This window comes from Protomyctophum bolini, assembly GCF_963924005.1.
Source record: "Protomyctophum bolini genome assembly, chromosome: 7".
NCBI classification, from domain to species: Eukaryota; Metazoa; Chordata; class Actinopteri; order Myctophiformes; family Myctophidae; genus Protomyctophum; species Protomyctophum bolini.
The window spans coordinates 43,157,743-43,185,165 of NC_137868.1; the positions used below are offsets into that span (position 1 = coordinate 43,157,743).

At 43.6% G+C, this 27,423-nt stretch overlaps 1 protein-coding gene across 1 annotated transcript; it reads right to left on the bottom strand.

The window, feature by feature from the left end:
* Positions 1-6,941: 6,941 nt before the first annotated feature.
* On the bottom strand, positions 6,942-20,709 carry shisa7a (shisa family member 7a; the record flags this gene model as incomplete). The annotated part of the gene is made up of 6 exons (XM_080768346.1): positions 6,942-7,159; positions 7,784-8,632; positions 9,575-9,772; positions 11,306-11,374; positions 13,746-13,882; positions 19,499-20,709. 6 exons carry the CDS (start codon positions 20,707-20,709, stop codon positions 6,942-6,944), a joined length of 2,682 nt encoding a protein of 893 aa, XP_080624472.1.
* Between the last annotated feature and the right edge of the window lie 6,714 nt (positions 20,710-27,423).

Sequence of the window (27,423 nt, forward strand, 5' to 3'; positions counted from 1 at the left end):
CAGTTTGGGAACCACTGCTGTAGGCTATACGGTGCTGGCCTACTTTATAGGTCTAGCCTACTATAAAAGGCCTTTATAGGCCTACTTGGGCTACAAAATGAAATTGCAGAGGGCTGATCATTTTAAAAGCAATAAACAAACTTCTAAGGCCAACACTTACTTCAATACATATTCATTGCAAACACATGCCCAGAGGTAGCCTGTACAAAAGGACATGATTTAATATTTTTAACACTTAATTGTTGCATATCTGCAAACCTGTCAACTCAAATGCCTTGTGATGTATCTTTCTAGTGTTAAAAGTCAGTGTGTTGTATTTATAATGCATTCATGTGTTCAACACCTTAATATTGCAGCTGGTATAGGTGAGGTTGATGCTGCTGGGTATAGCTCAGGTCCATAGCTCTAATGCGTTGCATTTAGAGCTATGTTACTGCCAACTTCCGGTGCTCGCATGAATGCAGAACAGCCTCTCGTCTTTAGCGTAAATAAAAAGAACGTTTTTGCTACTCACCAAAACAAAGGCGGGTTGTGTCATTAGAAAGCCTACTTTCCTTAGTGGAAGCACTCTAAGCCTCCCACCACACATATAAACACTACTTTTTGGCCAAAAACAGATTTTGTTTCCGCCGGAAAAAATTACTTTTAGTTACTCCAATGCGTCCTCTACCGATATTGCCCAGAGAATTGCCTCATAGAGAATATTTTTCCTCCGGTGAAAAAAAAATCCCTTTCTGGCCAACAAGTAGGCTACCGTTAGACGCATTAGAGCTATGGACCAGAGCTAGCTGCTGGGTAGCTTACCTATAGACAAATTCACAGAGGGGTGACCTGGGCGCGGCCATTACTGAGGTGTAATCCAGCAGGTGCTCAGGAGGCCAGGTGTAGCTAATCAGTGCAGCTGCGCTTAATGGTACACCTCAGTAATGGCCGCACCCAGGCAAGCCTCTGTGAATTTGTCTATACATCATACTTTACATCAGTTAGGCTAATGTATGTTTTGTATTCATCTGCAAAGCTTTCAAATAGTAAAACAAGGACAATATTTCCCAAACTGTCAAATTATCATCCCTCTGCAATTATTAGTGATAGGAACAGTGTTGTTTTCGCCGACTAAAGACACGTTGTGAGCTTGTAGATCGGCTATTTTGTGAAAACAGTCATGAAAACAGTCATTACGACGGCATCAAGGCCGCCAAAACACATTTTAGTCGACTAAATCAACTGTAGATTTAGTTGACTAAATCAACTGTAGATTTAGTCGACTAAATCAACTATAGATTTAGTCGACTAAAGCTAGACTAACACTAAGACATTCCTGGTGACTATAACTAAAGGAAAACTATTCGAATGACTAACACTAAAATCTAAATTTGCTGCCCAAAACAACACTGGATAGGAACTTAATAATACAAATCCATTAAACACTAGCATCCCTATTCTGGGGGTATTTGCCCAAAATAGCAGACCTACAAGCGCTATGAGATGTAGATCAGTTATTTTCGTTTCATTGTTTGATGAAAACCGCAAAAAAGATGCAGACCAAGTACAGAGCCAAAGGTCAAGTTGAAAATACGTACATTACCATTAATCCAACAATGATGGACGAAGCAAGTCTATGAAGCTATGCAATCTATGAAAAAGTTTAATCTGCCACACCATTTTATACAATATGTGGGGGTCAATTTGATAATTTGGCATAATTCAATGCCAATGTCAACAATATTATATCTAATAAAAGCATCTACAGTGTGTTATAATATGGCAAACCATTACCATCTTCTAATTCTTTATTTTTCGGTCACATTAATATATAAAGGTATAATCATTTTACGAAAAAGGTGCAGTGTTTGGCAAGAAAGGCAGATGAGCTCTTTTCCCCTCCTGGTGGAGAAAGGGCAAAACTACAATAATTCTGTCAGCAAATGGTGCCAACACTTGTACTTAACCAAGTGTCAGCCTGTACCTATACCTAAAATAATAAAACCTACTTATGTCTTTGTATTCAATTATGTTTCCCCCCACCAGTGTTTTACTGATGTCATGTAGCCTAAATGGTAAATCGTGCATTTATATCCAAGGCGCTTTACATAGATTGCGCATTACATTCACCCACACATTCATACACCGATGGTGGCGGAAACCATGCCAGGCACAAACCTGGACATCAGGAGGCGCACTTAGGGGTTCAGTGTCTTGCTCAAGGACACTTCGACGCGGACTCTGGAGGAGCCCGGGTTCGAGCAGGCAACCTTGCTGCTACCATCTGGCCACTCTACCCCTGAAAAAGCCTACTTTAATGGCATTTTAGTGCTTTGTGAGTTGGTCATATACCGGTAAGTGTCATAAGTTTGAGGTCTGCAGCTGTTTTTCAACGGGCACGATAAAAACAATTACCTATGTCATTTGTAATTGTTTATTTTAGCACTCCTTTTCAATTGACCCTCTCGGTTTCCCCCCCCCCCCCCCAGGGCACAGACAGTACAGCCCTGACTTTGAAAACCAGTGACCCATACAGCTCAGCTACAGGTGTCCATTACAAGAGTAGCCTGTAATAAACATCAAAATCGTGTATATGTACCACTAATACCATTCATATTGCCATTTAAGCAGATGCATTATTTTCTATAATGCACAAAAATGGTGTACTGGTAGTCTGGTAGACTGCATACAATACACATACACACTCAAATGTTCACTCCTTCAAGAACAGTGAGTTTCTGTCCTCCATGTGAGCAATTCTTATAACAAATGACAAGTATATAATTTCCCCCCCATCAACTTTATTATACAAATTCTGTGTAACTCACCATTGTACCCAAGGGGATCAAATGCATTTAACAATAACAAAATGATTACTTTCAAAATTATAGTCATGAAAATAGATCCATGGGTTTCCATCGCTGGACACAGTCCTGACCCTATCAATACAAAATACACACTTTCCATTGTCCACCATCCGCCCTCCGCATGTTATAACAGAAATTAAAGAACACACACCATATTCAGAAATTTCCTTCTGAAAAATATCAAAAGTTTTCAGTTTTCAATCCTCTAGAAAGAAATATCCTGGCTTTTGCCTCAAAATAGGTTATGACAATAGAAAGACAACAAAATGTTATGAGCTTCACACTATACTCATTAAATACTAACACAGATTTTGAACTTTCAAATTAATGTCGTAGAAGAGAGCACTCATAATATTCGGATTGTACTAGCTATACAAAATACAACACTTGCACAAATCAGGTTAACATTTATAAAATTGTGTTGATTTTCTTTTCTTCAATGGATATGGCTTGTGAGATATTACAGACTTTGCTACAGACCTTTAGTGGTTTTATCTTCTTTAAAAAAAAAAATCTAACTACTACAGTATATCCTCTCCATTTCCCTGAAAAGGACCCGTTGTGGCTAATTCATACTTTGTAGCATGATCACGTCGCTCGAGGAAAGTAACTCGCTTTCAAGCGAAAATCAGGCTGTGTTTTCATCAAGTATGAATTAGTCTATAGTCAAAACATTAACCCATTCTGACCTGAGATCAGATTCATACGAGGTTTCCACTGGGGACACACTGGTCTGATTAACCCATTCTGACCTGAGATCAGATTTAAAAAAATGTCAGTCGTTCTTCGATTTTTCAAAAATAGCAGACCTACAAGCTCGTAGCGCGCCACTCGGTGGCGCGCTATGAGCTTGTAGATCTGCTATTCTTCAATAGCTAAAGCATAACATGATGCTAAACACCAAAATGGGTTCCCGTTCAGAATGGGTTAACCACTTGAACCCTAGCGTCGCTATTCTTGGGGGAACAGTCGCCTGGAAATAGCTGTGAGCTCACAACCACATGTGGCTATTTTCAGCAGGTGTAGAGTTAGCTCTGTACAGACAGAGCTAACAGTTGACCAACTGGACAATTATTAGTTGTACTGTACAGTATGGAGGGTTTAAGTGGTTAAATAAACACCCTCTCCCTAATTCTACCAACCTGGGGTAATAAACATTCTTCCCATCACACATTTGATAATGGCATCATGGGTTTGAACCCTGCAGAGATCACCGATAACAGAAACAAAACGCGTATCTGATCTAGTAAGCATTGATCAAGTGTGGCCCTTTTCTTTGCCGTCTATTGTACATTTGGAAAAAAAAGGCTGCAACTACCGTATATTTTCATTGTATACTTCTATAATGATTTTTCTTATTTTTTTTGTTGTACTTGTTAAAACTTCAGCAGTCATTTTAAGATTCAAAATGTCTAGGCACTATAACGTACAGAGTGGATACTGGTCACTGACCATAAATCAATGACCATGAAATCCAAGCATATTGTCAATGCCTCTCAGTGAAATGGAGCTGGCATGCATCAACAATTACAAACATTTCTTTTGAAAGTCGGATTTTATGACCAGCAGATGTAAAATAAATAATATTAATAGAACAAACAAACAACTAGTCATGAGGAAGTTATATATAAAAAAAGAAAAACTAAAAAGAAAACGATAAACACTTAAACCGCACCAAGTAAAAGAACATCACATCGTAAGATAATTGTCAATAATAATAATAATATATACAATAATGTTAATATAATAAACATTAATAAGAACACCTCCATCATATTCATAACAACTACATTTAGCACTGTGTATAGGAAGATTGTTCATATGAATTCTGTTTCTTATTTATTGACATGTCATCTCTGTACCCTCACAGCTGACTGAATAAAAACCATGCACCGTCACTGTTTCTCTTCCCTTGCACAGAGTCACTATCTCTGATTTCTCTATCATCTCTCAATGCAAATGCATCTCACTGGTGGTGGTCAGTCACACTGGCTGACCGGCGCTGCCACAGAATGTAAACCTTGAGGACGCGATACAAACATAGCTTCGTATCTGGTGGTGCAAATATCAGGGGGATACATATGGTAGTTTTGTGCAAAAGTTGTCTCAGAGTCTCTTTAGAGACTGTGCTTAAAACGGCGCTTGTGTTGCTTTTGTCTCGTTAAACACACTAATACGCAATACGTCATGACAATATCAACACAAAATCAAGAGAAAGAGATACCATTTTTTTTCTTCATATGGACCACAGATAGCACATACTATATAGGATAGGATAGCCCTTAGTATTGAGAAGCATTATTATTGAAGTTGGGTATATACTGTATGTGTATATATATATATATATATATATATATATATATATATATATATATATATTTGTTTTGTACTTAGAATGGCTGAAGTGCTTTATGATGCAGCAAGGACATCGGTTTGGGGACAGAAAGGGCATCCTCAACCTTATGGCACAATGAGCCATCTTGGAGAAGGCGTTATAAATATGCTCGACCCACTCCCCTGTCCGACACTATACTGACTCAATCCATTCAACTGTACAAGAAATAACAGAATGTCACTGACTATGTAATGTGCGTCACCTGGGCGAGATTAATACAATGGTGATTGTCAGAGACCACCTTCCTCTGTGGCATTTCCGTTGCATCTCCGTAAAAATGGCTTTTAAGGAACAGTTGTGTAAGTGCAACCTCTAGTCTATACATCATGGTCTATTATAAGTGAGTTGTGCTCTGTCAGATAATCCCTCCGCTTCCCTGTACCAACCCTGAAAACAATATTACGAATTAACGTGTGTATCTCCGAGTCAAGAGGGGTTTTCTTTTTACGGTAAATGATACAAACTCATGGCTATCTGCATTATCTGGCTATACCACGTTATTTTTGCAACAAGGTCCTGATCTTGAGTTGAGAACATTAGAAAACGGTCCCCCCCCCCACTGGTGTAACTCTAATTATCAACGTATACACTTTTCAAATGGAACAGTGATCAGTATCTCTGAGCGTTTACTTCATCCTGGGGGAGGGGGGGGGAGTAGATTCTAAGGACACATGGAACGCTATATAGGCAACCCCAGGCAGCTGATTGGTTATTTGGGTTCGTGGACAGGACTCTGTGGGGCTTATATCAGACTGCCGTGTCCCAGGGAATGAGATCGGAGCGGTATATACAAGTACCCCACCGCCTTGACAACTTGTTGGCAACGGGAAGCAACAATCAGCAGTTCTATATCTTCCCGTGCCAGGGTGAGGCGGGCTCTTTTATATAGTCCTGCAGAGTACATCTGGCGGACCGACCCCCTCGATACAACCAGTTGTGTCATTTCCCCCCCCGTGTCTCCATAGGGTATCCATTGTTCCAGGCTTTGGGAACTGGTTGACCAAGTGAGGTTTTTAAGCGAGTACATAAATGCAGTACTTTAAGCAGGCTTTTAATGAAATGCTTTGATAATGTCCCACATACGATCCTCATCACAGACTGTTGTCCCGCCCTGTTGTCCCTCACCTTTTCTGATATCTTCTGGTTCTCCCTGTCTAATATGGCTCCTGAGTTCTTTTTTTTTTTTAAATACATATAAAAAAGACCATATATAGTCACAAGCAACACCTCTGATGGTCTTATTTCACAAGTTGTATGGCGATATCCGCATATTCTGTTTTTACGAAATATGGCTAATGTAGGCAATCACGTACTATACAAAAAATGGAACATAATGGTCCCTGCCTTGATGTTTTAAGCTCATGAATATAATCTTAGTTAAATTACCAGAAAATAGTTTGACACACTGAAACTGAAGTCGCCCCACTTAACTATCTCACTTTAGGGTGCGATTGTAATATCACGTCATAGTAAATCTTGAAGGGGTGGCCTTGTTCCTAAAATGGTTAACCCATTTTGGTGTTAGCATTATGCTATGCTTTAGCTATTGAAAAACAGCAGACCTACAAGCTCATAGCGTGCCACAGAGTGGCGCGCTACGAGCTCGTAGGTCTGCTATTTTTTGAAAAATCTCAGGTCAAAATGGGTTAACAATAAGGGGCAAATTCTCTACGAGGCGCAAAAAAAAAAAAAAACCCTCACACCGTCACCTCGTTCTTACTCCCCGTCCTGATACCCTGACTGCCGCTACCACCACCGCTCCCCGTCGACCCTCCTCCTCCTCCTCCTCCTCCACTGCCCCCTCCTCCGGGGATGAAATGCAACTGTTCGATAGTGTTCTGCCTCTTGGTCGCAAACGCCATCCTCCTGGCGCTGTGGCCCCCTATCGTCCCGGTTCCCATGACCACCCCGGGGCCTCCCTGGAGGCCCCCCGGCATCTCCCCCGGCCCCCAGCCCATGCCATCTCGACCACCACCACTACCACCCATACCATCTCGACCACCACCACCACTACCCATACCATCTCGACCACCACCACCACTACCCATGCCATCTCGACCGCCACCACTACCACCCATACCATCTCGACCGCCACCACTACCCATGCCATCTCGACCACCACCACTACCCATGCCATCTCGACCACCGCCACCACTACCCATACCATCTCGACCGCCACCACTACCACCCATACCATCTCGACCACCGCCACTACCCATGCCATCTCGACCACCACCACTACCACCCATACCATCTCGACCACCGCCACTACCCATGCCATCTCGACCACCACCACTACCACCCATGCCATCTCGACCGCCACCACTACCACCCATACCATCTCGACCACCACCCATACCATCTCGACCGCCACCACTACCACCCATACCATCTCGACCACCACTACCCATGCCATCTCGACCGCCACCACTACCACCCATACCATCTCGACCGCCACCACTACCACCCATACCATCTCGACCGCCACCACCACTACCCATACCATCCCGACCACCACCCATGCCACCACCCATGCCACCGCCCATGCCACCACCGCCGCCCATGTGCCCGCCGCCCATGTGCCCCGTCATGGCCGCGCGCTCGCGCTCCTGCTCCCGGCCGGACGTGGGGTGAGAGTTCATCTTGATCATGTGGTGGCGGTCGAGCGCGGGCGTGGCGCTGCAGACGTTCTGCTGCGACTGGGCCTTCTGGCGCGGCAGGGTGGGCACCATCCCGCCGCCGCCGCCGCCGCCGCCGCCGTCCCGTCCTCCGCCGGGAGGAATGATGGCGTACGGGTCGACCATGGGGTGGTTCATGCCGGTCATCCTCTCCGTCAGCATCCTCTCCTCCAGGTGGTCGGGGGACATGATCAGCCTCGACTCCTGCTGGGCTTTGCGCGTGAGCGTCTGCGTGTTGGAGTTCTTGTTGGAGGCCGTGGCCGCGGCCTGTTGCATGGCTTTGTAGTACTGGTGCTGCTGGTTCTTGGAGAGCCGTGAGAGGGTGCCGGTGTTCCCGGGAACGTCGCCCATGTTCATCTGCAGCATCTGGTCCTGCTGCTGGGACGACTTCACCTTCCGCTTGGACAGGGTGTCGTAGTTGGGGTTGTATTCCCGCGTCGTCGTCGTCGTCTCCGGGGGCTCCAGTGGGTACGGGTTGGGCGTGGGCGAGATGGGTATGATGATGGAGGAGGCTGGGGGTACCCAGGGGCGGACGGCGTGCCGGGGCAGGGTCCCTCGCCCCCCGCCGCCGAGGGTGTTGTAGTCCCCCCCGCCGCCGCCGCCGCCGGCCCAGTGGAGGTGGTGCTGGGAGGACTGCAGGGCGGGCTGGGCCGTGTGGGGCCGGCGCTTCGCGGTGCAGTAACCGGACGAGTACTCGTCGAGGCCCTTCTCTGCAAAAAGGGCAAAGAAAACGTTGGTTTAAAAAAAAAAATCTTATTCGACCAAGATTTGTCCGAGATTGACATTTCCTTCAGCCAGTGTTGTTTTCGTCGACTGAAACTAAGACGAAAAATGTTCGTCGACTACCTATTTTCACTGACTGAAAAACAAATGGAAACTAAATTAAAACTAAGCTACGATGACTAAAACGAAGACAAAATATACTGACAATTTCGTCGACAAATAAAAACTAGACTAAAATGTTAGGAAGGGACTAGTGGACAAGAGATCCAGTATAAGTCATTTTACACTTGGTTGCATGCTGAAAATAGCTGATCTACAAGCTCACAACGCGTCGCAACGCGACGCGTTGTGAGCTTGTAGATCAGCTATTTTCAGCAAGTGTAAAAACACTCATTACGACGGCATCAAGACCCGCCAAAATACATTTTAGTCGACTCAACTGTAGATTTAGTCGACTAAAATCTTATGACATTTAGTCGACTAAAACTAGACTAACACTACGACATTCCAGGTGAATAAAATGTGACTAAAACTAAATTAAGTTTCAGTCCAAAGACTATGACTAAGCAAACAACAGAAGGGGAAAAAAACAAGAAAAAAACAGTTAACAGGAACAAGACAAAAAAGAACAAAAACAACAAAACAACAAAACACAAAACGAGAGAACAAAACATCATACCAATGTTTCTATATGTATCTACTATTTTTGTTTCTATAAAATTCTTTAAATTTATTTATTTAAAAAAATGGTATAGATCAAAAATAGTAGATAATGTTTACACAGTATACGTCAAGCACCAAGGCCTTCTAAAAGCCAAGACAAAATGCATTATGTAGGTGGGAAAAAAAGGACTCGTCACCTTGAATATATATATATATATATATATATATATATATATATATATACACACGCAAGTATTGTTTCTTACCCAGTCGCTTGAGCGAGGAGTATCTGTTGAGCTCCGGCTTGATGACGCTGTCATAGGAAGGAGGCAGCTGGGCCAGGTTGTGCAGAGAGTGGTGAAATGCAGGCTGGGATTTGGTGTTGTTGTGCTTGCTGGAGAGCAGGGTTCCTCCTCCTCCTCCTCCACCCACCATCTGGGCGTTGTTCATCCGAGGGGTACGTTCTGCGCACACGCACACGCACGCACACACCAAAACATTACATTTGACACACTCCTTTTACCACTTAACCACTTTTGGTGTTTTAAATAATAAAAGGGACACAGACAGATGGGTCGACCGTGCAACGGGTTCTCTGACACGGGTACAACGCAAGCCGAGTGGGGCATGGAATTCCAACTTCCATCGTTCCCGACTCGGTGCTCTACAGCCGGGCACCGGTCCAGTTTAGAACAATACAAGCATAGTATACAATACAATACAATACAATAATTTTATAATAAAACTTAAAGGACCACTTAATGGCCCAATTATCTTCTACTCGGTCTGTGTCTCATAGGAGGGCTGTGGGCAGTTCAGAAACCGTCTTCCAGTGACATCATCGATGGGGAATACAAGCTAATAGAAAACCGCAGGCTTTCTACTCCTGAAAAGTCGCAATGCGAAAATGGAAGCCATCGTTCTCGCGATAATGACAATATAAACATTTTTGTAAAAAAATCTTGTTTAAAAAAAAAATCTGCCTAATGATGATGTCACTGGAAGACGGTTTCTAAACTGCCCACAGCCCTCCTATGAGACACAGACTGAGTAGAAAACATTTGTGCCATTTTATCATGATTATTAGTGAGGACCTATTATATGAAGATAGGTTGAAAAGTGGTGAAGTGGTCCTTTAATTGAGAATGGGTCAATCATTTAATATGAATAATGAAGGTATACCGGTAAATTCTGACTATCTGGGAAGAAAGGTTTTATGCACATCAAACAATAATGGTTAAGATTATAATGCTTGTTTCCCCCCCCCCCCCCCCAGTTGAACAGCACCCCGTGTGATCAACTTCACAATGAGACACATTTCTGATGATGCTCTTATTCATGTCTTCCATCACATACAAGCAAACAGGAGTACGGTATAATTTTGCCAAATGAGGAAGCCAAATTATATTCAGCGAGATTGCCTCCTTTGTATGCGCACTTGTTATGCAGACCAGCTGTATTCCGATGTGACGATACGCAGTACATTACTTGTACTTGTTTGTTTTTTTAGAGTAGCAGTAGCAGTATAATCAGAGTCCTTGTTAACCCATTTCGGGCGGGATCCCCTTTTGGTGTTTTAAACATTATGTTATAATTTAGCTATTGAAAAATAGCAGATCTACAAGCTCATAGCGCGCCACCGAGTGGCGCGCTACGAGCTTGTAGGTCTGCTATTTTTGAAAAAAAAACGGTGAAAATGTGCCTCAAATTTGGAACATATTTTTTCAGAACAAACGTTTTTAACTCAAATCGTTGCTTCAACATATTTGGGGGGGTCGGAGGCCAATTACAGTTTCATTTTTGGGGTCCTCGACATGAAATATTGAGTGATATATAGGCCTAGAAGTTTCAGAAAACTGTCAGGATTTAGAAGACATTCTTTTCAGGCCTAAATGGGTTAAGATGAATAAGCAATGAAACTAAACTAAATGAGGTGAACGAAGCAACAGCGATGGCAACGTTGTGAATGAATGAATGAATGCCACCAGCTGACTTACCGATAGTGGCCGTGTGCTTGGGGCTGGAGCCGGAGTGGATGAAATTGTGCTGCAGATTCCCTCCCATCACTGCAGGTCAAAACAACATATGGCAGTGAGAAAGTGGATCAGCGGTTCATGCTCACATAATAGCCTCGCGTTGCCCAGACTTGTTGCCTCTCGCAAATTTTCGAATGCTTCCGTCACACAGTCTGGAGCAACGGAAGCTCTTATCGTGAGTAAGTGATAAAAGCGGAAGTGTAGCCATAACCTCCCCACTTCCGTTTCGTCTTTACAGTCGCGCAGATTTATCCTAATATAAATAGAAATCCTCTAAGCATATATGGCTTGATGCTTAGCAGAAATGGAAATATAAAAGATATTTATATTTATATCGGATTCCGGGGAGGTGTAGTTCCAGACTCTATATAGAGCGTCGCAGTCCCGACCCCTTTCATGACGACGCCAGGCCCAGGAAATAATTCCCAATGCATTCTTCCCATAGACATTTCAAAACGTATTTATTTAAAGACCTTATAAGCGATACAAACCCAACTCGAGTTGTGACAAATCATGACAACAAACACAATATTTTGGACCAAACAAATATAATTACAAAGAAGAAAAACAACAAAACAAAAGTGTTGTAACCTGCCGTTTTCTAATTATTTGTTCGGCCCGAAAAAATGTGTTTGTTGTCATGATTTGTCTCGACAAGAGTTGGCTTCGTACGAGGCTTAAAAGGTCTTTAAATAAATACTTTTTCAAATGAGGAAAATGAACGGAGAATAATTTCCTGGGCCCTGGTAGTCTGGCTACGTGAGACTAATGCTCACACAACAGACGTTAGCCAGCCAGTGTCATGTTTACTTAACATAATTTTCATTTTAACCTTTATTGGAGCATCTCCAACTTTCCCTCCATCTAAATGCAATAATTAATATTCCAGGTCACACAGATCAAACATTGTGCTTATAATTACCATGAAGCATGGTCTGTGTTCTCTTGTTTGCTGTAGGCCAACTGTCGCGGACAGCTCGTTTGTCCAGTTAGCTAAACAGTGATGTGTCTTATCCTATTTTAACCACTTAAACCCCTTACATTTCGTTGATTGGTGTCCCCCAGGGGACTGTGTGGAGTGTGCGGTAGATCTGTGGTAGAGTTGTAGTAGTTTTCTAAAAGTTAGAAAACTACAACATTACATCACGTTTTGCAGGCATGGTGGGGGTTGCGCATCTTAACCAGAGGGAGGCGGGATAAATGCTTAAGGACATCACCACCAGTATGAGTATGATGGCCTCAACTCATTGTCACATAAAGGTAGAGTTGCTTAGCACCTTAAAACTAGAGTCTGACTGCTGGTACAAAGCTGCTCCACCACCAAGTCTTCTGCAGTGCCTCCTGGTGGCCACACACAGTAACTCAGTATCGTGATATAACTGTCCCAGCTAAATAGCATGGGCTCATAACCATGGAAGGCAACCCATCTAGGAGAAGTACGTACACTCTGAACTAAAACCAGGACTGCGAGGAGTAGCGCCCCACAGTCCTTAACCCATTCTGACCTGAGATCAGATTCTAAAAAGGTCTGTTTGAAAATGACAGTTTTCTGAAAAAGGTATGTTTCTATGTCAGTCGTTCTTCGATTAAAACAAAAATAGCAGACCTACAAGCTCGTAGCGCGCCACTCGGTGGCGCGCTATGAGCTTGTAGATCTGCTATTTTTCAATAGCTAAAGCATAACATAATGCTAACACCAAAAGGGGTTCCCACCCGAAGCCAACCATGGAGAGCAAAGTCATCCCAAATCCTATACTTCCCATACTGGCAGTTCACACCGACCACTATATAACGATAACTATAAAAGTCCAGTGGATGGCTAGAGTTCGCACAAACTATATGACAGACATACAATGATGAACAATATAGCTAATAGTTATTCTTATAGGGCTCAGTGTGAATGGTGCTTAAGTCTAAAGCAGGGGTGGGCAACTTTGACGATGGAGAGGGCCACTATATTTCCACACTCACTCCCTATAGGGCCATATATTACTGTCGTAGCAAAAATATCTGATCTACAAGCTCAAAACGCGCCGCGCCGCGACACGTTTTGAGCTTGTAGATCGGCTATTTTTTGCTAATTTAAACCTTGCATTTTTTCTAATTTAAACCTTGCATTTTTGCTATTTCAAATGCCTTTCATTATACTTGTGTTGAAGCAATGAGCTACTAATTTAGACCGGAGTAATAAAAGCGAGTCATGTTTGCATGTTGTGGAATAGTAACAGCTGAAACCAATATTATAGCAGTATTCTGACATTAACCTGAGGGCCACATTAAGTGAACGTGGGGGCCGCATGTGCCCCCCCCCCCCGGGGCCGCCAGTTGCCCACCCCTGGTCTAAAGGGTTTTTAAATGGTCAGTGCAGCTCTGTATATATAAGCCCTATAAAGACCCTTACGTCTGTTGTTGTCCTTGCCTGCCGAGCGAGGTCTGCCGAGCGTCCCGTGTCCGTCTCCGACGGTCAGCGCCACGCTGTTGTTCCGCTCGTCTTGCTGGACCGGACTGGACTGATGACGCAGCATGTCCACCAGGGCTCTGACCACATACACACACACACACATGACACCACACACACACACACACACACACACACACACACACACACACACAAGACAACAGTAAGCGGATTAAACATTGTATATCTGTATTTCAGACTTTTATATTTCTTGCATGAATGTTGAGTACTGGTGTTGTTGTTGTTGGTTTATCTGTCGTGTATCTGTTGTCTGTCCTGTCTTATGTTCAAAAAGAACTTCAACGAAAATACTTGTATATCAGATGCTATTCATATTTGCACAAGAAATCATGTTCTGTGGCGTGAAGGCTAATATTCTGTTCCATTTTATCATTTTTCTATTTTGAACATGCCAGCTTATGCATTATTTGACATTGTACAGTATATTTGACGTCTGCTTTTTCTCTACCCTTGGGACTCTTTTCTTGAACCTGCAAAATGTTGGGAGCTTGTACAAAAGAAATACGCCACCCAGTCCTTTACTCCTGTAAACTTGTGACGTGTAAAGTTGAAGATGAATCTGAAGGCGATTCATGATGTGAAAGCTGGCACCTATTTTAGTGTAATTATAAAAAAAGGTAGATCTGCTATTTTCAATAGATTTGTATACATTTTGGAGACATGAGTAGTCATCTTCTTTTTCGTGTTACCAGACTTTTACTTGTCCTCTGTTATTCAGAGTGGACACATTAATTCATTTAGCTGTCTGTTATTGTAGCACTTTACGGCATTAGGATGATATTGTTATACAATATTAATAACATCATTATTCATTTGGACCTTGGTCTTGAATTCATATTAGCAACACAGGGCATTTTACCACTTTTTTAGATTATTGTTCAAATAATGAACAAATAATGCTATAACTTTAAAGGCGTTAGCTTTGATGTTTAATGCCAATTATTTTCTTCCAGATGACGCTGACTAAGAAAAGGTAGGCAGAGTCTCAGAGGTAGAGTAAATATCCACAAGCTAGGGCTGACTTTCTGGAGAAAAACACATCAAGGCATCGTGATTTTAGTAATGAAGTAATAAAGCAGGTCAATTAAAATAATTGTTGTACATTTTTATGAAAATAGGTTTATTACTAATTTGCAGAAGTGCTAGACTACGTGAGGAGAGAAGGAATTTCCCCTGGGGGGAATCACTGCAAATTCTTCCTTATCCGTTTTAGTTTAGCGATTCTGAACCTTTTTAATTTCAAGGATGCCCAGTTTGACATTCCTTAGATCAGTAGTTTCCCAAACATTTTAGCTCAAACCCCGTTTGACCGCAACCCAAACTAGTGCAAATGGCACTAGATCTACAAGCTCACAACGCAGCGCAAAGTATCTATGAAATCTTTCAAAAAAAGTATGTATTTGTTCGCGTATACGTTAAATGTTCCCAGAAACCTTAAAGGACCACTTCACCACTTTTCAACCTATCTTCATAATAGGTCCTCACTAATAATCATGATAAAATGGCACGATTTATTTCTACTCAGTCTGTGTCTTATAGGAGGGCTGTGGGCAGTTTAGAAACCGTCTTCCAGTGACATCATCATTAGGCAGATTCTTTTTTAAACAAGATCTTTTTACAACAATGTTTAGATTTTCATTATCGTGAGAACGATGGCTTCCATTTTCGCATTGCAACTTTTCAGGACTAGAAAGCCTGCAGTTTCTATTAGCTTGTATTCCCCATCGATGATGTCACTGGAAGACGGTTTCTGAACTGCCCACAGCCCTCCTACGAGACACAGACAGAGTAGAAAAAAATTGCGCCGTTTTTTTCATGATTATTAGTGAGGACCTATTATATGAAGATAGGTTGAAAAGTGGTGAAGTGGTCCTTTAATCGAATAGAACTCTCCAAAATTGGTATCGGGGGCCAAATAGCTGGCATCCCTCCTAATCAAAGCCCTAAAACCAATTTACACTTTCATTGTGACAAGAGTAGTGTAATACAGTATGCACTGCACAGCCATATAAGCCATAACATCATCCAACTATTAAAATAAATGGTGTTCTATACTTGATGACTAATAGTATTATTTTAAGCTCAGACTGGACAATGTGGCCCAAATACCTTGAGTCCTTCAAACCTAATTAACAGCTCTATATGAGGGAGAGAATGATGAGGAAAAACTATACTGAACAACACAAACACATTCACGTCTCCCTATTCAGTGCCAATTTGTCACCCACATCAAGTTCAATGGGTGAAATCGTTTTGTTTTTCGCTCCCTAGGAATTGCGGAGTTACGTTTTAAATAAACAAATTTCAAAAAATAAATACACAAACAACATTATAATATAAAGACATTATACCTCAGTCTGTTGAGCAAATATCATGATTATGAATTGAATACCCAGGACCTGAATGGAAACAAGACTGCAAGGACCTTTTTTCCGGCGGTCCCTTTGGACGTGTGTTTGACTGTACCCTGCCTGTACTGATTACATTTCTGTTTGACTGTACCCTGTACTGATTATATTTCTGCAAATAAAGTATTCAATCAATCAATCAATCAAACAAATGACATTAAATAGCAGCAGTTATTAACTATGCATAAAATGTATGTGAATGGGAATCTACAGTACCTACAGTCAAATGCACAAGTAAACCATGTGATGAGCACATAAGACTGGCCACTATAGGCTCAGTGCCTATTCAGCAGCCTTGCTGTGGAAACTAGGGCTGCTTCGACGATTTGATTATGATGAATGGAAACAAACCAATAGTCTTTCTTGGGCTTAAAGCCTCTTAGCAGACCTCGTATTCAACTGTACCGTATTGAACCTGTGCTTTTTTTTTTGAATGCAGACTGTTAATAAAGTATTCAATATACCTATAAAAAACTATAAACATATCTTAACACTATAAGGAGAACGATAGAGGTGAACAACACTGTTGGAACAATTTGATGAATGATGCACTACATTGACAGTGACAGCCAGTCAAAATCCATCTGAATGTATTGGCCTTGTGTACTAGTAGCGTCTGCCCTGAAACTGGGAGGTCGGGGGAGTGCCTCCCTGCTTAATTGGCCCTCAGCGTCCAAGGGTTGGATTGGGGGGTTAGATCGACTACAAATGATTCCCCATTGTACGGCTTGCACAGTATGTGACAAATAGTAGGACTTGAACCTTTAACTTTGACATGACTCGTGTTCAACATGGGCGAAACATTATCATTCAGTAATGTGGACGATCATGTGATTATCATTACATTTATAATAATCATCATTCTTGTGTCATTGCGACAGCCTCTGTTGGCCTTGGGCTCGGTCCGATACAGTAAGTACGGTAACCTTGGAAACCAACGGTTCCGGAGCCATGATGTGACCCATATATCTCCCGTTTCCATAACGGGACTTGATGATGGACTTGATGTACAAGTATACACCCCGGGGGACTTACCCCAAATCCAACACTTGATGCCGAGTGCATTGGGTACCATTTTTACATTTTAAAAAAATGGTACCCAAGTGTCCACTCACTGTGGCGTAATTATAGCTTAGTGTGTGTTTATGAGAATTCAATTCACAGCTCGACACATTAAAATGGAGCCTTCTCTTCAAACACAGTACATGCCAAGAGTCTTTGGCATGGCTCGGCCGGAGTTTGAACCTCTCTCTATTACCACAAGGCCACTGAGCTGATCGCCAGCCAACCGGTAGGAGTCTCCCCTGTCTGCTTTCCACCCTTTGCAGTGGTGGGCGAGTACACTTATACCTTTTTTTTGCCACCTGGATGTCAACACAACATTATTGAAGCACCTGGGAAATTTTAAGTTGACGTCTCTAAATATATTTTTTCGCGCAAATATAATATTATTATATCCCCTTCTACATGGAGAAGGGAGAACCTTTTGAAATGCATTATGTGTTTTGAATTAAGTTGACCTCGTGATCGTGATCGGAAGAAGAGCTATTCTCTAGTGAGGTGTCGGCCTGTGACCGGGTGGTCCATTCAGTCGATTTAATTGGCCCCTCCGCGAGCGAATGTGTGCTCAGTGAGATCACAATGGCAGCATGGTCAGCAGTGTCACTGTCAAACAACAGTGACACTACTTAAGCACACACGACAGAGAATACACTGTATCAGTGGCACCGCATGCCATTTGCGGAGGTGGGCCGGAAGATATGAGTCACTACACAGGATGGGATATGAATAAGCGTTCAAGAAAACACCTTGTTCTAGAAAAAGCAGACGAGTTGTACTTCGATATCCTTGAGCCTAGAAAAACTGATAAAAGTGCACATGGCGTCACAAGCATATGCACGCAGCTCCTAGAGTGAATCATCAGACTATACAGTATACATATACCTGGGCTGCAGGCCAAATCTAAGCCCGGCTTAGATTTCTCAGAATCAATGGCCAGAACCTTATAGTTTTTTATTTTATGTAATCTATGTCTGACATCCCTCCCTCCCTCCATTACACTCTGCTTAGTGTCATTTGAGTTATGTTCAAATAAGGGTATATAGGCGCAATAAGCCTCGGCTTCTATGCCTTCACCTTTTCGGTGCCACTAGTGGATATTAATGTATGTACTGTATGTCTGTATGTACTCCTTTTATGGACCGAAAGAAAATCTATCCATCCATCTATCTAACCTCTAATACAATAATATAATATCAATATGCACCGGCCAGAACTTATTCTCAATGACAATTATTACACATTTCAAAATGTTAATATACAGTATATAGGGTATCATACTATACACACACACACACACAACACAGCTACATAACTGACCCCCCAAATAAGCCACAGCCTCTGTCTGCAGCCCCCCCCCCATTGCAAAATGGCTTTGAAAAAGACAAAAGACAAGACAGACAATCAGCCAATCTACTCCTCACCATTTTAGCCATTTTCAAAAGGTATTCTTTCAAAGTTCCTCCTCTCTCCTTCCCAATTGGCTGCTCTGCTGTGGCAGCCGGCAGTCCCATCTGGGGACCATGATGGCCCCCACTTTAAAGACAAAGTTCTGACATGAACTATTAGGGGATTCATCATACTGTGGATATGGTATTGATGCAATGTTGAAAAGCATTGGATATAATTGAATGAATTGTACTCGGGTGCAAAGAAGAAAGAATCAAAGCCCAATGTGAATCATGGCCAGCGGGGGAACCAGGCAACTGTATCCGGGAACGGTTTGAATCAAACACTCAAGTGTGAATCCCCTATTATGAGTCATTAGATTCCCTCACCGGATTCCTTTCCAAACAGGCCCTGACAGTCCATCTTTCAGGATGCCAAAGAAAGACGACAACGCTGCCTTCAACCCCCCCCCCCCCCCCCTCTCCCCCCTTTCCTATTCTGTACATATATTGTAGCGTTTCATATTTGTTGACGATAATGTATTTAGGTGTTTTTGAGGGGCGCTATAGCCCCCCCCCTCCAGCATCTGGCTTTCAGACATGACGTCATGTGGAAGCCAAGTCTATATGTTTGCTATATACATTCATATAGAACCACAATGGAAACAAGTCCACGGGACTTGTTTTAATGTTATCCTTTTAAGCCTAATCTGTGACTGTGCCTCGTGCCGTTTGCATTTCAGTCTAATGAAGTATTCAATCAATCAATCAATCAATCAATCAATCAATCAGTCAATCAATCAGTCAATCACCCACCCACCTGGGCATGTTGAGGTCTCTGTGGTTCGCCTCCTGCTGCACCTTGTTGAATATCACCTTGATGGCCACGGCGACCACCACCATGAACACCACCACGCCGCCGATGATGAAGCCCGTGTGGTGGCTCTGCTGCTTGAAGGGGTCCATGTCCGGGTCGGGCCCCTGCTCCTCCGGCGACAGCGCGTCGGGCGGCGGCGGCTTGGCCCACTCGGGCGAGTGGTAGTTCTTGCAGCTGCCCTGCTCCAGGCGCCGCGTGCGGTCGGGGCAGCAGAAGCGGTAGTGGCAGGTGCCGCAGCAGTAGACGAAGGTGTCCTTGGAGCAGTTGAAGGCGCTGTCGAACTGGCCCATGACGTCGTAGTAGCCCTGGCACACGTCCACCGTCGCCCGCTCCACCATGCGCGTCAGCGGCGGCGGGGCCACTTGGGCCGGCAGCTTGATGCCCAGCGCGTCGTCTCCCGCCGCCGTCGCGTTCGTAGGGAACAGGACCTGGGGCAGGGGCCTGGGCGGCGTCTCCGGGGTCACCCCCCCCGCGACCCCCCCCGCCGCCTCCTCCTCCTCCTCCTCTGCAAGCTTCTCGGGACGTTTCTGTGGGGATTTGGGCTTGCCCCTAAGCGCAGCCGGCCTCATGCCAGGCGACGGCGGCGGCGGCGGCGACGTCGTGTCACAACTGGCGGAGCGGTAGTTCTCGCAGCTGCCCTGCTCCAGGCGCCGGGCGCGGTCGGGGCAGCAGAAGCGGTAGTGGCAGGTGCCGCAGCAGTAGACGAAGGTGTCCTTATTGGAGCAGTTGAAGGCGCTGTCGAACTGGCCCGCGGCGTCGTAGTGGCCCTGGCACACATCCGCCGCCGTCAGCGCCTCATGGGCCAGAGCGCCGTCCGCGGTCGCCACGTTCTCAGGGAACGTGGCGACCTGGGGCAGGGGCCCGGGTGGCGTCTCTGGGGCCTCCTCCTCCTCCTCAGCTACATTCTGGGGACGTTTCTCGGGGGATTTGAGCTTGCCCCCGAGTGCGGCCAGCCTCGTGCCAGCCTGCAGGGCCCGGAGAGGTGGTCTAGCCGGGGGGGCAGACTGGCCGATTGTCGGCCTCCCTGGGAGATGCGAGTCCTCGGGAGGGGGCCGGGCGAGCAGAGGGGTCTCTGTGGCGGCGGTGAGGTGGGCAGTGAGCAGGGCGAGTATGGAAACAGCAGCAAGGATTCGGAGATTGGTGGTGGGTGTCATTTTTACATGACTAAAAAGCTCTATTTTCTGTCGTTGAGTCAACGCAGCTGCAACGCTGTATATCCGCTTTCGCCGCTTAAGCCACTACTACAATAGCACGTGGAATATTCAGCTGGGATGTACAATTCATTTAGGAATTAGTTTTACTTTAAATATCATACTATACAACCCGTCTAATCGCAGTTGTTTAAAAATGTTTAAAAGTATTTTATTTAGAACCCTAAAATCCGTTAAAAAGAAAAAAAAGTTAATCAATAATGGAAGTGTCAGCCATTGGTCAGAGGTATATTATATTGATCTAATTTCCTAGTTTGCCCTCCAAAGGCCTTTCTTTCTTACGATGCTAAACTGGACATAGAGACCTTCTTACTTTTGTTTAGCTGTTGACTTAATCTTTTTCCCCATTGTTCTTTATTTTTTTGCACACCAAAGGAACTCCTGCTGTGCTTTTTTGTGTGGGCTTCCAACACTAAAGGCCTACAAATACTAGAGGTAAGTATCATCAATGTTATAGAACAACCCTATATAGCTCCTTATAGGCTGTGGCACTTGAACAACATTACTCTGTCCCCGAGATCTCTGAATAAAGTAAACAATTTTGTTTACTTTAGTATTTAACTTTGACACAGGATATTGGAAATTAGGGGTAAATTAGGGGCAAATTTCTCCTGGAATAAAAACATCAAAATCTATATAGTACTATATTTGTGTGTTTTGATGCATTGTAAAAAGTGAGATTATAATGGCACTGTGTCAAAATGGTACAATTATACATATTTTGTCGCCTGCAGAGGAATGGAGTTGAACCAAAAGGTGCCTTGTAAACATCGACAAGTTGTTCCGAAGGAGAGTTGTCAACTGTTATCAGTTTAACATCATTTATAATGACCACTTCACAAAGACGCATCCAAATATTTACGCAAATACAAAAGGTGCTTCCCAGGCACCTACAGTTTTCATTGCGACAGGATTGAGAATTAACACGGGGGTCTTTATGACATCTACTGTGAAATAGGGACGACTATGATGACATGAATCCTGGCCTTTAGGAGAGACAGGAAACAGGAAAGGGTATTGCATGTCTTATTAGAACCAGGACTTGAAGGGCACTCCGCGTCCACGCGTGACGCATGCATCTCTGCGCAGGTGAAAAGTACACCGTGCCTGACGCGCGGCAGAAGGTTCAAAGGATATCTTAGTCTCGCTGAGAAATATGCAAATGTGCAGAAAAGGTATTGTGTTGGAGGTTATCTGCAATAATAGACAGAGGCAGGTCTGTCTCCCACACAAATTATAATTACATGTAATTACCGAAAACGTCCCTATCTGTTGCAGGGTAGTGTAGGCACGGCTGGGGGGGGGGGGGGGGAGGAGGGCGAGGGGACGCGGACGAAGCGGAGGAGCTGAAAGCGCTGATGGCGCCGCTTGTTTCAGTCGACATGCATCCCTCTAACCTTCTGAGAGGAGTTCAGAGGAGCGGAACAATGGAAAATGTACAAAAGCAGGCGGCTCTGGGCTCCTGCGCCGAACACTCAACAATCTTCCGCTGCCTGTCGAGCGCTCTCTCTCTCTCTCTCTCAATTCCCCAGTTTGTTGTCGTCGTCTTCACATTTCCTATGGTGGTGTGGTGTGTGGTTCAGGAGTGGATGCCGTTTGCTTTGAGTGGCAGCACACCTACTGGAACACAACAAAATGACAGATTTAATTAGAGAAGATAGGTCTTCGAGAAACACACTCTCGCCTTTCTTTCACTATAGTCCCAAAACTCCGTTAGAATATCTACCCACGTCTAAGTGCATAATGCATTGCACACCTTGCACAACGCAGTTGTGTTCTTATTTCTGCGTGTGTGCGTGTGTGTGTGTGTGTGTGTGTGTGTGTGTGTGTGCGTGTGTGTGCGTGTGTGTGCGTGTGTGTGCGCGTGCGTGCGTGCGCGTGCATGCATGCTGTGGGAATTGATTGTTAGTTTGCTCTTACACCTTTTACAAGAACAAGAAGCTCCTGAAAAGCTGACCAGAAGAAGGGGAGGGGGGATAAATGCAGGGTAGGGATTTAAATGAGCTAAGAGATTGTGGTGAGCGAGAAGAGCCAGAGGTATAGATGCGGAGACGACCGTGAGTGGGAGGGCAATGTGTGGGTGGCAGAGAATCAAGTACATTTCTCCCAGCACTTACCCACAATGCAACACAACACATCACACATCTCACACACACACACACACACAACACAACACAACACAACACAACGGCAGCAGTGCCAAAGCACACAGACCCACAAACACACGCTTAAACAACACACATTTCAGAAAAGCACTGACAACCATTGAGAGAAGAGGAAAAAGGTGAAATAGTTGAAGAAGGGGTAAAGAATGTACTCTCCTAAAAGGCAGTGTAGGTGTTATGTATGTGTCTGCATTAGCTGTTCCAAACATCTCTCTGTAGTCTCTGCCTCACTCCCCTTATTCACTCCTCTCTCTCGTACGGTTTAATATACCTCGTCCCGAAAATAGACGATCTACAACGCCATCTGCGACATGCACGTTGGTTGTGTGAGCTTGTAGATCTTCCATTTTCCCACATGAGACGCAGTCGTATACGACGGAAGCATGGAAATCAAGCAATGGCTCTGCCTTTCCCCGTCTCTTTTCTCAGATTGCGTGTGTGGGTTGAGGCCGCTATAACTCTTTTGGAATAGCAGCACTGCAGCTCTGAGGCTGTGTGTGTGTGTGGCGTGAAAGACAGGGAGTCTGTGTCCAATATGCACCCATTAGGTCGGAAAGGATGTCACCACATCCTTTCCGACCGAGTATAGGGTGTATATAGGGTGAGTATAGGCGAGTATAGGGTGACGGTCTCTATTACGTTTTGGAAACTGGTCCCTTACTGAACTGACACAATTGGTTGGTTGGATAATATAGGTTGTAAATATATAAAATACAAAAACCTGCACATATATATATATATATATATATATATATATATATATATACATACAGTGAGGTTTTATGTTTGTCTTGGGCGTCCCTGATTTCTCTTAGAAATAAGGAATGTCTGGCCGGGTGTCTCCAATTTGAATTTCAGGTAGTCGACACTGCTGTGCTTTTTTTTTTTTTTGTACCATCACTCCACACCACACCACAAGGGTCATTTATCGGGACCTATACGTTTGCAGTTCCAACAGTCCACCCAGGTCTGCCTGCATGGTGCCACTATACATAACCACAGTTGGTTCTTTGTAGGTCTGTGTCTATAATGCATTCATTAATTTAAATAAATAAAAAAAAGTGGAGGAACGTTATCAATATTGTGCTGTTCGTTCTGCTGAATCAATGCAGTGAAGCGGGGGCAGGGGGCATTGCCTATTTCCCACGTAGGAGTACTATATGCAAAGCTAAAGCTGTGTGTGCGTGCCACTGCCAGACATAAGAGGGAGAAAGAAAAGAGAGAGAGAGAGAGAGAGAGAGCGAGAGAGAATTAAATGAAAGCAAAAGGTGAAGGACAAGATGCTCTGCATTGTGTGATCGTGACGTTGTTGCGTCTATTGCAATTTGCCACTGAATAGGAACATGTTATGTTACCTTGATTTCTAAAACACAAATGCCATCCCTGTTAAACCACAATATATATGACTGACACTATGTGCACAATGATGGTGTTGAAATGGAAGCATTTCAACAGGTGTTTGGTCAAAATAAAGGAATGTGTCCGCCGTTTTCTTCATGAACATATACAGTGCGAGTGCATAACACACAGCTCAGAAAATGGATTTCAACATCAGCCACAGGTTGCTATATAGCCTACAGGGCTATATTCTCTTCCCTCAGAGTGACAGTCAATTGACAATACTGCGCAATGATAATCCAAATAGAATTATGGAGATGTTTTTTGCCCTATAGTTCCAATATTGTCTTGCAAAGAACAAGCATGCGGGTTATGCCTATGACTTGCATATCATTCAGTAGCCTAAACCAAGAGTGCGTGGGCGTTCAGCGCCTCAGTGTGTGTCATGCGTGTGTGTGTGTGTGTGTGTGTGTGTGGGGGGGGGGGCTCGGCTAGCTGTCCTTTTTCAGCTGTTTAATTATAAGTGTACTAGGATATTGCAATGCGAAAACATCAGCTAACGATTCATGAATGAGGAACATGTCTTTCTTGCATAATTATGTGATTTTTCTATGGCGCAGCTTTCATACTGTAAATGTTTCATCTGGTCGCCGCGGTGACGCATTTCAAACTGACGCAAACAAGCTGGGCACTCTTTCAAAAACTCTTTCATAATCATAATGACAATAAAGTACATAAAACCACACCGGCGTGTTAATTTGTTTAAGATATAAATACATGTAGGCTATATAATGTCATGCCTTACCTGTGCGTCGTCCGGGTTTGGTGCTGGAGACAGTGCGCACTGTATATGGTTTTCAGATGACAGTTATTGTCGCTCAGAGAACAGATGATAAAAGGTGTATACCGGTATAAGCTCATATTATTTCACGGACCAATGTTAAATGCCCGTGCATGTTCTACCAGAATGCCGCAGACACCGATATTGTACATGTTTTCTTCTCCAATTTTGTGCATTTGCGCAAATTGCGCTCCAGCAGCGTATCCCATTATTACCACACCATGGGCGAGCAGTTTAGTCAATCACCACCTCCACGACACATGATCCTGCGCGTTTCCTATACTTTTGACATGGCAATTCAAACGCCGTCGGTAGGGTAGGTTTACATTCCATGTGTTGCACATTCAACTATGAGCCTATCTAGTTGCATGCAGGACTCCCGACTGACAAATCAGGAACAATTCAGTGAAATATACCCGATCTCGCGAAGTCTAGGCTGCTGCTGCTGCCTGTCTGTCTGCCTGCATGTCATTTACCCTTCCCGACTGAACTTTTTGTCCATCTGAAAGCGATTGTCACTCACTGTCGGAGACCCTCACCCTTCATCGTTTTCCAGGAGATTCTACACGCCGCCGCCTAGAACTGCGACTGGTCTCACGGAGGTCCGCTTATAACAGAAAGCGAGCCTCTCATTGGTCAGTGAGCCCTGGTGTTGATGAGTTTTTCCACCGCAGACATTTTGACGGGTAAACGCAGCTGAAGGTAATAATGTTAATTATGTGGGTTTCTCAGCCATAGACTATATATGTTCTCTTTGGCCAACTGTTTACCCATCAAAAAGCTGTTCATTAAACGTATATTGGGCACTAATTAACTTTTCTGACTGATCGTTAATAGGGGCCAATCGATTTTGACCGTGATAAACCTCACTGCTGAACGAAAATAAAGACCTCTAAACTGTACCTAAATCATCTTTTAATCGTCCAATGTAGGTTACATTGGGTCTTGTGCTGCCCAGCCCAGCACAGCACTAAAGGGGGAAATAGTGCAAGACAGATAGGCTTATTTAATATATAGCCTATACTTTAAACACAAACTTTACAGTATCCATCTGCAAAATCATATAGTCCAAGTTATGCCCCTGCTGCCTCTTGGTAAATAGACTGTATAGCATTAGAATTGAACGAGTGTGACTGTTATGTGTAAGGGAGAGATACTGAGGAGAGAGACAGAGATGGTTGCCACGGCAACTGTGTCATTATGTTGGTGGCAATTATGAAAGCGATGGAAACGGGTGGGGGGGGGAGGTTTGGTGCAACAGCCAGGAATACATGAACCAAACTGTGAAATAGATGCACATTCGCTATTAACTTGATTTCTGATTTGTGCTCTTTGCATGATAGGCTATATGCAACAAACAGCTGTTTGAGGAATAGCCTACAGTTAGTAGCCGACTTAATAACCAGTGCAACAATGAAGAAAAGTTTGCACTTTGTTTTGTACTGTATAAGCCTTACAAGGTATCATTTATATGACGATTTTGTTATATTATATGGGTGTGAATTTTCTTTGACCTAATGGGGTTTATTGGCCTGAATGAATAGATGAGAACCGGTTGGAGCAAGAGCAGGTTACGGTATCATAGCCTAGCTGGTTCTCATGCTTCTGAAAGCAATGTGATGCCCACCTGATTAACAATGTAAACTTATGTTTATGCTTAATGGGGTTCAATTCAATGGTAAAAGTGATTTGGTGAAAAGACGATTTGAAATGTTAATGGTAGCCTATACTGCATAAGCCTTTCTCCAAAGCACTTTACAATGCAATTCACTTTCACACATAAATAAATATAGCATACTGTAAGTCTGTATACATACATTATATAAATGGAAAAACCTGGCTCTATTAATTCACTTCAGACCAAAAGATATGTAGGCTGGCTACATTTGACAACTAAATATAAATAAATAAGAAAGTTGAACTGACAGCAAGGGTTCTGTACTTAGGCCAAACAGATTACTATTCAAGTATTCTAGACTATAGAAGGGGCCTGATAATTACCTGTGTGACAGGCTGCTATTTCTACACAGGTGGGTGGCTGCCTGGCTGGCATGTACAGTATGTATGACTGCAGCAGGCCAGATGGGTCCTTCATTAATGCAAGGCAAGTGGCATTCTTCTGGGTTTGTTAGCCGAGAGAACTGCAGGAAGGGAGTACACTATGAACCGAGGAATCAAACATGGTCATCATCATCAGCGCTCAGATACACCAGGATTACATTTACATATACCAATACTGTACAGTCAAACACACACGTGTATATATAAATATCTCTCTCAGGGACCCAAATCGCCACAGTACAATTTTCAATG